The 12,305-nt window shown below is 46.4% G+C and overlaps 1 protein-coding gene across 3 annotated transcripts in view; it reads left to right on the plus strand.

The window, feature by feature from the left end:
* The window catches only part of ADGRA3 (adhesion G protein-coupled receptor A3), a 109,011-nt gene extending 97,531 nt beyond the window's left edge, over positions 1 to 11,480 (plus strand). For all 3 annotated transcript variants that reach the window (XM_036419524.2, XM_045573675.1, XM_036419532.2), the window contains 3 exons: positions 4,564 to 4,709; positions 9,557 to 9,652; positions 9,779 to 11,480. In XM_036419524.2, coding sequence (XP_036275417.2) covers positions 4,564 to 4,709; positions 9,557 to 9,652; positions 9,779 to 11,090 — 1,554 coding nt within the window. In that variant the 3' untranslated portion in view covers positions 11,091 to 11,480. The remainder of the gene's footprint in view (positions 1 to 4,563; positions 4,710 to 9,556; positions 9,653 to 9,778) is intronic.
* The last annotated feature ends 825 nt before the right edge of the window (positions 11,481 to 12,305 follow it).

Below are 12,305 nucleotides of genomic sequence, written 5' to 3' on the forward strand. Positions count from 1 at the left end.
CACATTATTGAAAAATAGGCATTTTCTTGAAGCAGGCACATACACTGAGTTCCCTAAGGACGGCAATAGAAGAAAAACATTGTAAACATGGCTGCCATTCATTGTCCTGAAGGGTGTTTTCTACCATTTGTAGGAAGAAAAGGAGAATAATTGCCAGCCAATACCCATTTGTTAAAGATTTGCATGAAAAGGGAAAGGCAAGTCTGTCTATGTTTCCACATGTCCTTCTGTTCCCACAAAGCCCTCCCCTTTTCTGAAAGACATAGCCTCCCTTGTTTCTGACTCAGACATGACGTGCCACACTTTCCTCATGCAATTCACACTGAGTTCAGTTGGTAGCCAGGTAAGAGGGGTGTGGTGAACGCAGAAAGGAGAAAGTAGGTTCTAATGCTGTGTCTTCCAGAAAAGCCAGTCACTTAACCCAGCAGGGGCTGTATGTTTCTTCTCAAACACAATAGATTGGGCTAGTTAAGTGAAATGAGCATTAAGGTTCTTCAGTCTCTAAAATTGAACTCTAATGTGGACATATACTGAGTGGCCAGATTATTATGATCTCTGAACGGATAATAATCTGGCCACTCAGTGTATATTCTATATAATAATAGGCTAATATCAAATTGCCCCCTTGATCAAGAGTTTGACCAGTAGGCAGGCCGGCCAACCACCCATGTTCCCTCCCCCTGGCCAGGCTGGCCGATCCCACCCATGCACAAATTCATGCACTGGACCTCATATATATATATATATATATATATATATATATATATATATATATATATATATATATATATATAACTGAGTGGCCAGATTATTATGCATTCAATGCATTCAGAGATCATAATAATCTGGCAACTTAATGTATTTCATATATTTGATATGTGCACATAATCTGTGTAGTCTTGTCTTCCTTGTCTGCCTTTTAGAGCTCACCTATTTTATGGCCAGTGTGGGCAGGTTCTAATATGGTTCCCACCCCATAAGGATTGAAAACAATCAGATATTTCCCACTGTGGTCCCTAGTGGTACCTTATGTACTTACTAGAATTTGTAACCCTCTTTTGCCAGAGGAGCCGAATGAGTGATGATAGACTAGCAGGGGCTGTTGACTGGAGGTTGGAAGGGATCGAGGTTCTGGGTCATGAACTACCACCAAATAATTGCTTCATTGTTAATTTTCTGGTCTCTGGTTTTCTTAGCTTGCAGTGAAAGGATTTGGCTGGGGCTCATTTAAGTGACCTTGTTGCTCTACCACTTCATGATTTAATCAACTAAAGTTACATGTAACAACCAGCTGACCTTCGAGGTGTCCTTTCCTATCTGTTATCCAGTAGACTGCTGCAATGGCACGGGCGGTGCATTGGGAGAGGTTTAGTCAGGAAATAGCACGAGCTTTCGACTTGCCAACTGCTGCAAATGTGTTATCTTAACTTTCAGATATTAACTCTAGAACACACTTCTTGCACATCTATAATAATAAAAGCATAATATGCTAATTAGACCAGATGTCCTTCTGGACGACCTTCTGGACGAAGCCAGGGCTGCCCATTTTTTAATTGGTTGGTTGTTGTTGTTTTTTTATTCTGAATTGTGTGAGTTCTTTATATAGTTCGGAAATGAACCCGTGATTAATGTAGGACTTGCACATATCTTCTCCCATTGAGGAGGTGCCTTGTGTGTTGTTGATGGTTTGCCCCCTGGCAAAGGTTGTTTAGTTCGGTGTGGTCTCATCTGTGTGGTTTTGCTTTTGTTGCTCTTGGCTGAGAAGACTGGTTGCTCAGGAAACTGCTTGCAGCCTGTATTTTCTCTTAGAAGGTCTGTGGGTTCGGGTCTTGCATTCAGGTCTTTACTCCATTTTGAAGTTCTATATGTGGTATAAGATAATGGCCAGGCTTAATTTTTTTTTTTTTTGTATGAAGCTGTCAGTTTTCCTAACACCATTCGTTGAATAGACAGTCTTTTCCCCACAGTATATTTTTGCCTCCATTGTCCTAGATTAATTGACCAGATAGACATAGGTTTATCCCTGGGCTCTCTGTTCAGTTCCATAGATCTACAATATATGTTGGTTTCCATCCCAGTACCATACTGTTTTGATTACTCTAGTGTTGCAATATACTTTGAAATTAGGGATAGTGATACCTCCAGGTTTGCTTGTCTTTCTCAAGATTGCCATGGTTATTCAGGGTCTTTTCTGCTTCCATACAAATTTTAGAAATTTTAAGGAAACAAACAGGTAATTACCAGAGAGGGAAGGGGTTTGGGGGCAGTCAACATAGGTGAAGGGGATGAAGAGGTAAAAATGTTCAGGTATCAAATAAGTAAGCCATGAGGATGTAAGGTACAGTACAGAGAATGTAGTGAATGCTATAATAACTCTGTACGGAAGAATATGCTAACTAGATTTATTGGGGGGATCATTTCCTAATGTGTATAAATTATCCAATCACTGGCATGTACACCTGAAACAAATAGGATATTGTATGTCAATTATACGTCAGTAAAAAAGAGGTTACCCTCTTTCCCCCCCTGGGTTGAAGATCTTTTTAACTTCCGTTTTTTAACTTATTATTTTACAGCCTTTATTACTTGACAGTCTCATTCTTTCGATCTCTGCACCAGAGAAAACTCCAGCAACAGTAGCTCCTGTCATTCTGTCAGTGTCAGCGATTTGTCTTAAAGGTGTTGGTTCCTGTGGACCAAATTCAATTACACTGTTTTTACTTGCAATATAGGGGAAGGGGAGGGACTCCCATAACTCAGAGCACCATGTTATGCTTTTCATTCCACTTCTGTCTGTAAGTGTTGCTTTTACAGTGCAGTCAGTGAAGCCAACCTACTCCAAGGAGCCTGCTGACTTTTCTCCTCTGGCCATGCTGGGCCCACCCTCAGCACATTCACAGTCCTCGCAAGGACACTGACAACCCTAGTTTGTTGGCCTGAAAAATAATCCCTGAGCTTGCATGTCTCCAAGTGTCACCTGCAGCAGGGCTTTCAGTAAAAGGAACTTTGGGCAACGGTCTAAACGCTCCTATTATTAACCTGGGTTCGATAATGTCAATCAAGTTGATTTTCTTAAGATTGGAGAGCCATCCTTTTGGAATGAAAAAATTTGTTTTTCCTTGGAGATTGTTAGTAATAGGATTTTATCTGTAATAGTTTTATAAGAAGAAATGATCAAAGAGATAGTGAGTAATTAGTCTGATAAGGAAGCTGAATTATGTCCTTGGTGCTTCAATGACACTTGCATTTGTTTCTCTTCAAATAGATTTTAAAACTCTCTTAGCCTCATATAAATCTTCATTTATAATTGTATCCTTAACCAAGGTTGGTTCAAACTCAGGTCATATGATAAATATGTCCCGCATTATCTCCCTTGAAGAAACAGTGTAATAATTTACATATTTTATCCACTTTTTAAAAATATGTATTTTTTTAATTGATATAAAAGAGAAAGAGAAATATCAAAAATGAAAGAGAATCATTGATCCACTGCCTCCTGCATTCCTCCTACTGAGGAGCAAGTCTGCAACCCAGGCGTGTGCCCTGACTGGGGTTCCAACTGTGACCTTCTGGTATTTGGTCAGTGCTCAGCTAATGAGCCACATTGGCTGGGCCAGTTAGCCACTCTTTAGTTGAACACTTACTATATTCTAGATATTGCCCATTCAATCCCTATAAAAACCCTAGAGATGGTTTTGATAATCCCCCCACGTTCAAGAGAGGGAAGTTACTTTCAGACAGGTAGCATCTTCTTAAAGACACATCCCTAATAAATAATAACACAAACACAGATCTTTTCTTTTGCTGGTTGCTCTCATGTGCCCAGCAGGGTGTTCAATGCTTTCTGTGGCATTGAATGGAAACCTCACAGTACTTTTATGTTATTCTCAGTTTACAAATGAGGAAAACAGTGCTTGAGATGTCATGTGACTTGCTGCAGTGTCAGGGCAGACAAGGGGAGGATCGGGCAAAGGGTTTTGACTCCAGGCAGCATCCTCCTAACCAGCAGTATGCAATACTGCTCTCCCACCACCATGGTTGTGTACAAAAGCTCTGAATTAGAACTGGGGTCTCTTACTCGAAAGCTTATTTTGTGTGCTGGGACTTTGCCCTCTGGTTAGTGACCTTGCCCTCTAGTTAGTGACCTTGCCCTCTCTATTACTCCTTAAAATGGGCTTCACACACCGAACTCTAATTTATGACATTGCATCTCTGAGAAGCATGCCTTTGATGTATAGTTGTCCAGTAACCAGTTTCGGGGCGCATTAAGGGTCACCTTGGGTATCAGGTGTAGTCTGTGGCATCCTTGATCCAGCTGTTAGAATGCTGTCAGACCTAATCCTCTCCTATGGGCAGTTAGAGGGCTTTCTTAGTCTCATTAGCAGGCACAGGAGTCGACCATGCGAACTCACCTTCATGCTGTTTTTGAACCAGATTTTTGGAAGCTACTCACCAATCATTTTGATAAATCTTGCTAGCAGCTACTATGCTTTATGACTGAATGGGGGAGCATTTTTTTTTTTTTCCTTTTAGCTGATGTGTGTGTTTCAATCTCCTTTCCAGGTTGGAATTCTCCTTCATTATTCCACCCTAGCCACGGTGCTGTGGGTGGGGGTGACGGCTCGCAACATCTACAAGCAGGTCACGAGGAAAGCGAAAAGATGCCAGGACCCCGATGAACTGCCTCCGCCCCCCAGACCGATGCTCAGGTACCGACACCTCCATTTACCGAACAGCGTGAACCGTTACGTTCCATGAAGCGCCGTCATAACAGCATAGCTGAGTGAAGGTTGGAAAGTGGAAGGATGGGCTTGGAGGCTGGGCTTCCTGAGTTTGAGTAGGGGCTGGGCCCCTTCCAGCCAAGGGAGTCCTTTATGAAGTTCTCACCCTCTCCGGGCCTTTCTGGCTCAGCTATAAGGTGGGGATGATTGCAAAGCAGAGCTGTTGTGCGGAAGAAATGAGTTAATGGGTAAATGGCAGCTGGTTTTATTTTCCTGGGTCAGGTCGCAGATTTTACTCCACTCAAGATTTTACTATCCTCTGCAAAAGACAAAATAGTGTTGGATTTATGCCTTTATTACTCATTATCATAAAAAAGTTGTCATGGGTCATCGTGCATGATGAGTGAAAATTGACCCATGTCTCTGACATTGTTAAGTGCCGGGTTTGCAGGTGACTGAGAGAAACCCTCCCGCCTCAAGGAGCTTATAGTCTTGGAGGAGACAAGCATGAAAGGGACTGACTGGTGACAGTTTAGAACGGCTGCGGAGCCCTGGCCTGTGCAGAGCCCTGGCTTAGTGGTTAGAGCATTGGCCTGAAAACCGAAGGGTCGCTGGTTCATTTCCTGGTCAAGGACACCTACCTCTCTCACATTAATGTTTCCTTCTCTCCCCCTCTCTCCCTTCCACTCTTTCTCAATGGAAAAATACATCCTCAGGTGAGGATTAATGACAACAAAAAACCTGCCTTGGAGGTGTATTTTCTGAAATTGCAAACCAAGCAGCTATGAGCAAGGGCCTGGGGGCTCTTATTAATGGTTAGACCGCTGGCATGAACCTTCAGGAGTTACTAGAGCAGAGGGTGGGGTGGCACTTCAGATCTAGGATTCGGTGGTGAGCCCAGGGACCTGAGGAACGCACTGTGGCTACAGGCCCGGTGAACGGTGGAGAGGAGCAGGAGTTCATGGTGATGCTGAGCTTCAGGCCTCTGGCTGCCCTGGTGACACGTGGGCAGCACTGAGGGTTTTCAACCAAAGGTTCAGAGCCTGACTAGGTGGCTTTTTAGAAGGACCGTGTATTGTCTGGAATATACACTGAGTGGCCAGATTATCATGATCTCTGAACGCATAATAATCTGGCACTCAGAGTGAGTGTGTGTGTGTGTGTGTGTGTGTGTGTGTGTGCTGTGTATTAGAGGCCGGGTTCATGAATTCATGCATGGGTGGAATCCGGCCATTCTGGCCAGGGGTAGGGGACATGGGCAGTTGGCTGGCCTGCCTGCTGGTCAAACTCCTAGTCGAGGGGACAATTTGCATATTAGCCTTTTATTATATAGGATATACACTGAGTGGCCAGATTATTATGTGTTCAGAGATCATAATAATCTGGCTACTCAATGTAAATTGGCATGCCTGAGAATGAAGAAGTCCACCAAGGGCATTAGGGGGTCCCCTGGCGGCTGAAACAAGAATGGTGACAACGGTGACATTGAAATTAGAGAGGTCATCTGTTCAAGAGACTCCAGGCAGCTTCTCTAGGGTTGATGACATCCTAGATTTGAGAAGTGCGGGGGGAGGAGACGACAAAGATGGCTGCAAATGTCTACTTCAGTGAGTAAGGCTGCCAACAGGTGGCACTTCCATCAAGTGAGGAAGTCATGTAAGAGAGTGGATGGGGGAGGGGTGTGATGGGTGGAGTGGTATGCAAGGGAAGGTGGCTCACTGCTGCTTTCTCATGGAACGTGAGGTTTCTGGAAGTCTGGTGCTCAGCAGAGAAGAGGAGCTTGATGTGCTATAGATGGGAGGGGGACGTTAACTGTGTGGTCCTGTGATAGGACCCCCAGGGAGAAGTTAGCTGACAAGAGAATGATTCCCGGACCAGGGCTGTTTAATAGAAAGACCCTGGGAAATAAAGGGATGAAGAGTCACCTATTGTGGGAATGGACACTTAAAACCTATATAATGTAATTAACATCATCTCGATAAATGTAATTTAAAAAGAAAATGTAAAAAATAAGTAAACATATTCTGATAGGGCTGTCGGGGGGGGGAGGGGTAGTTAAAAAGGTCTGGCCAATGTGGCTCAGTGGTTGAGTATCCAGCTCGATTCCCAGTCAGGGCACAAGCCCAGGTTGCAGATTCGATGCCCAGTTGTGGGTGTGCAGGAGGCAGCAATGGATGTCTCTCTCATCATTGATATTTCAATCTCTAAAAATTAAAAAAAAATTAAAAATGAAAGAATTGAAAGCACTAAGAGCAAAGAAGATTCGGGAAGAGTGGCCCAGGACAATGAAGGCAGCAGCCTGCCCTGCCAGAGTCAGATTAAAGAGTGAGGGCTCTAGCGTCCCTGTCACTTGCATCACAAAAACTGCGGAAAGGTGTTTGGCTAAGAGATGGGGATCCTGTCCTCAAGCAGCTGTTGCCTCTGTAAGTAAAATGCAGCTTGGCCTCTAAAGCTGATGTGGTCCCTGAATGACCGGAAGGTACCTCTTTATCTTTAGACAGTGCAAGCTCCTCCTTCCCCATGACCTTGAGCCCAAGGAAGCCCCACCAGCCTGGCCACTAGAGGTGGGCCAGAGGTCCCTGAGTCTCCTGACTCCTGAAGTGGCAGTTTCAGTAGTATATACGTGGGAACAGCCTCACAATAAGGTGAGAAAGGAGAAGCAAATGATTATAGTATTATTTCCAGGAGTTTGTCACTGACGGAAGAGAGAAAGGAGGTAGTAGGCCAAGGCAAGTTTTAGAAGAGAAGAAAACGTGAATGCAAATGTTTAGGCTGGAAGTAGGAGGTGGTGGAGAAGATTTAAAGCTGCAAAATAAGGGTTCATTGATAACAGGAAGTCCTGGCATTGGGAGGGAAAGGGCAGACCTATGATTATGTGGGAAATGGCACCTCCTCCTCAGGGAAGAATTGATGGGAGTTAGCATAGCAGGAAGGGAGAGGATCTCCAGTGTTGGCCTCTTTCTAATGTGTGAAGTAGAAGACAGGGTTATGGTTTCATAGCATAATTAGCTATCTTTTTCAGCAACACTAATTAATATTATATTGAAGGGTTTTAATACCTGTGAACATGACCAGAAAACAGAGAAATGGATCATGAGTATTGCCTTTATCCAGCCAATTCGGTTTTGGGGGCTGTGTCCAGGAAGTGGCCAATGCAGAATTAAGACTCTGACTGTGCCCAGGGGTACCAGCCCGGGAAGAACATTGCCCGTTTTTCTTTTCAGTGAGCTCAGAGAAGCTGGGACCATAAAAAGAAGGTGTGCACCTAGGCTCAGCAACACTGTCCCCCGCAGTTCTTAGTGCACCATCCTCTGTCCTACCCTCCTCAGCTAATCTGAGGGAGAGGGGCCAGGAGGGGGCAGATGAAGGAGCTGCTGGGATCCAGGGACCTTTGTAGCCTACTCTCTATTGACTGGGAATAAGCATGCACACCACTGGACTGTCCTGGAAACACAGGCTTAGTTGGACATCTACACTAATAAAAGAGAAAGATGCAAATTGATTGTACTTTTGCAACTCCCACCAACCAATCAGGAGTGAGTATGCAAGTTAACCCAACAAAGATTGTGAATTAATTTGCATGCACAAGCACTGAGCGGTATCTTGGGAAGGTGGAAAGGTGACTCGGGGCCAGAGCGAAGATAGAAAGGTGCCTCTGGGCTGGAGCAATGGCAAAAAAAGCATCTCTGGCCTGAACAAAGGCAGTGCTGGCAGCCAGGGGAAGGAAGGCCCATTCTTGCAGGATTCATACATTGGGCCTCTAGTCCTATATAATAAAAACATAGTATGGACGAAACTAGTTTGGCTCAATGGATAGAGCATCACCCTGCGGACTCAAGTCCCAGGGTCGATTCCAGTCAAGGGCATGTACCTTGGTTGCAGGCACATCCCCAGTGGGGAGTGTGCAGGAAGCAGCTGATGGATGTTTCTCTCTCATCCATGTTTCTAGCTCTCTATCTCTCTCCCTTCCTCTCTGTAAAAAGTCAGTAAAATATTTTTATTTTTTTAAAAAAAGCATAGCATGAAAATTGTCCCCTCGATGCAAATTGTCTGGGAGTTCCACCAGGGGACAGGGCTGGCCAGGGGAAGGGAGGGAGGCCTGGCTGGGACGGCAGACACTAGAGACCTACCAGTGCACGAATTTCACACACTGGGTCTCTAGTTAATAAATAATTTAGCCCGGCCAGCATGGCACAGTGGTTGGCCTGTGAACCAGGAGGTCACGGTTTAATTCCAGGTCAGGACACATGACCGGGTTGTGGGCTCCATCCCCAGTGTGGGGCATGCAGGAGGCAGCCGCTCAATAATTCTCTCTCCTCATTAATGTTTCTAATCTCTTCCTTCCTCCCCAAAATAAATAAAAATATATTTTAAATAAATAAATAATTTGTCATTCTGTGATTTGGCTGCACTATGGCACAGGGAGATCTTCAAGTCCATTTTTTAATGGACCAACTCTCTGGTTCACCAGCTGAACCTAAAAAACAAAACAACAATAAGAAAAAACAATGGTTCCCCCTCAAAGAAAAAGTATGGACTAAAACCTTCCCTCTGTGCTGTAGCTGTGTTACCGTGTCTGTCCACAAGGTGGCAGAACAGGACCAGCTTTCCTCCACTGGGAAACTTGGTGGACCTCGTGCTTTGAAAAAAGGAAATCAAAACAACATTTTTTTAAAAACACATTACTGCTCACACAGCAGCCTCTGAAAGTTAACCTGCAGCTTCCTGTGTAATGGAAATAACAGTCTTTAAGGAGTGGCTCGTGCAGTGATAAGATGTGTCCACCTTAATTTAACGGGATGATGACCTGTGACCTTTTTGATTCCTCCTCCCAGGTTCTACCTGATCGGAGGCGGCATCCCCATCATCGTCTGTGGGATCACGGCGGCAGCCAACATCAAGAACTACGGCAGCCGGCCCAGCGCGCCCTAGTGAGTAGTGTGCGTTCTCCATGCACCTGCCCGGGCCCCGTGCTTTCATTCAAGTTCATTGCCATTTCGCCAACCCCTTTGCTGACATCCGCAGCCCCTGAGCTGGCTCTCCCTTTTCTTTCCTAGCTGCTGGATGGCCTGGGAACCGTCCCTGGGAGCCTTCTACGGGCCCGCCGGCTTCATCACCTTCGTGAACTGCATGTACTTCCTCTGCATCTTCATCCAGCTGAAAAGGCACCCCGAGCGCAAGTACGAGCTGAAGGAGCCCGCCGCCGAGGAGCAGCAGAGGCTGGCAGTCACCGAGAACGGCGGCGTGGGCGTGGGCGAAGCGGCCCAGCAGGACTCCATGTCCCTGTCCCTGATCTCCGCGTCGGCGCTGGAGAACGAGCACTCGTTCCAGGCGCAGCTGCTGGGCGCTGGCTTGGCCCTGCTCCTCTACGCCGCCCTGTGGCTGTGCGGGGCGCTGGCGGTCGCCCTGCCTTACCCCTTGGACCTGGTGTTCAGCTTCTTCTTCGGGGCCACGTGCCTGAGCCTCGGCGCCTTCTTCGTGGTGCATCACTGCGTGACCCGCGAGGACGTGCGGCTCGCTTGGATCCTCACCTGCTGCCCTGGCCGCAGCGCCTACTCAGTGCAGGTCAACGTGCAGCCCCCCGCCGGCTCCTGCGGCAGCTCCTGCGGTGGCGGCACCAACGGCGAGGCCCCCAAGTGCACCCACGGCGGCAGCACCACCGCCGAGTCCTCCTCGTGCACCAACAAGAGCGCGTCCAGCTTCAAGAACTCATCCCAGGGCTGCAAGCTGACCAACCTGCAGGCGGCGGCGGCCCAGGGCCATCATGCCAACGCGCTGCCTGCCAATGCTGCCCTGCAGCTGGACAACAGCCTGACGGAGCACTCGGTGGACAACGACATCAAGATGCACGTGGCGCCCCTCGAGGTCCAGTTCCGGGCCAACGTGCACCCGGGCCGGCATCACAAGAACAGAAGCAAGGGGCACCGGGCCAGCCGGCTGACGGTGCTGCGGGAGTACGCCTACGATGTGCCCACGAGCGTGGAGGGCAGCGTGCAGAACGGCCTGCCCAAGAGCCGGGGCGCCGGCGGCGAGGGCCACGCCAGGAGCCGCAGGGCGTACCTGGCCCACAGGGAGCGGCAGTGCAACCCGCCCCAGCAGGACAGCAGCGACGCGGCCAGCACGCTCCCCAAAAGCAGCCGCAACGTGGACAAGGCCGTGCCTGGGAGCAGCGGTAAGAAGGATGCCTTCAGGAGGGCGGCTGCCGTTGAACTTGACAGTCAGCAGAAGTCTTATGGCCTCAACTTGGCCACCCAGAACGGACCCGTCAAAAGCAGCAGCAGTGGCGGCGGCCAGGAGGGGCCCTCGCTGGGTGCAGACGGCACCGGCAACGTGAGGACCGGGCTCTGGAAGCACGAAACGACTGTGTAGCGGTGCTGGGCCTGCTGGGCAGAGAGAGAGAGAGCCAGGTCCACGCCCAGAGTCACATTCCTTGGAGCTGTGGACGCGTGCAGACAGACTGTTTACAGCCTCCTTAGGGACTCAGAAGAATTTTGAATCAACTTCAGAGTTTTGGATGGTAGTTCTTTTATATGCCCCAGTTGTTGTTTTTTTATAAAAAGAGAGGAGAGAGAGAGAGAGAGAGAGAGAGAGAGAGAGAGAGAGAGAGAGAGAGAGAGAGAAGGATGAAAACCTCAAAAGCATTGTTTTGTCAGACTATGAGCAGGACATTTTGGCCTGGAATGTAATTTCTTGAAATCTGTAGTACCGACGTAACATTTCAGATGTGTATTTAATACAATAAATAGGTGTTGGTCATTGTGTCTATCTGACATTTTTATATTTTACAATAGAAGCATCGGATTCTTTTTTTGATGTCTTTATACATTGGGATAGTTTAATGAGATATATACTTAGGTTGGTTATCAGATGTTTACATGATTAGCTCCACCAATTATGGCATATAAATCCAGGGGCTTTTAGATTACTGTTTTATAAAAATATTAATTTGAATGCTGCAAGTTTTTTAAAAGCTCACAGAATGTTTCTAAAAAGGTCTTTCTAAATTTCATTACTTTTGCCATATTAATTGGATCCTATTAATATTATTACCACTCTTGTGGCTTTTCCATGGTTTATGTTTGGGTTTAAGTTTCTTAGTCTTTTTTTTTTTTTTTTTTCCTTCTCTCAGCACATGATTTTTGAATGTAAATGAAGAGCTTACCATACAAGGTCCCCATTCACTTATTCTGGATTCTTTTTTTTTAATATATATTTTATTGATTTTTTTACAGAGAAGAAGAGAGAGATATAGAGAGCTAGAAATGTCCATGAAGAGAAACATCAACCAGCTGCCTCTTGCACTCCCCCTACTGGGGATGTGCCCACAACCCAGGTACATGCCCTTGACCAGAATCGAACCTGCAACCCTTCAGTCCGCAGACTGACGCTCTACCACTGAGCCAAACCGGTTTCGGCTTATTCTGGATTCTTTAATACTGCTGTTATGTTGATTATTATTTTGTTCTTAAAGAGAGGAAATTCCTGAGGTTGATGCTAATGTACTGATTTTTAAGGTCCATTGCAAAGATAGAAGCAGGTCTCATCCAAAAGTTAACATTGATCATCAGTGCAGGACAGTCCTTG

This window comes from Pipistrellus kuhlii, unplaced genomic scaffold (genome assembly GCF_014108245.1).
Source record: "Pipistrellus kuhlii isolate mPipKuh1 unplaced genomic scaffold, mPipKuh1.p scaffold_m20_p_1, whole genome shotgun sequence".
NCBI classification, from domain to species: Eukaryota; Metazoa; Chordata; class Mammalia; order Chiroptera; family Vespertilionidae; genus Pipistrellus; species Pipistrellus kuhlii.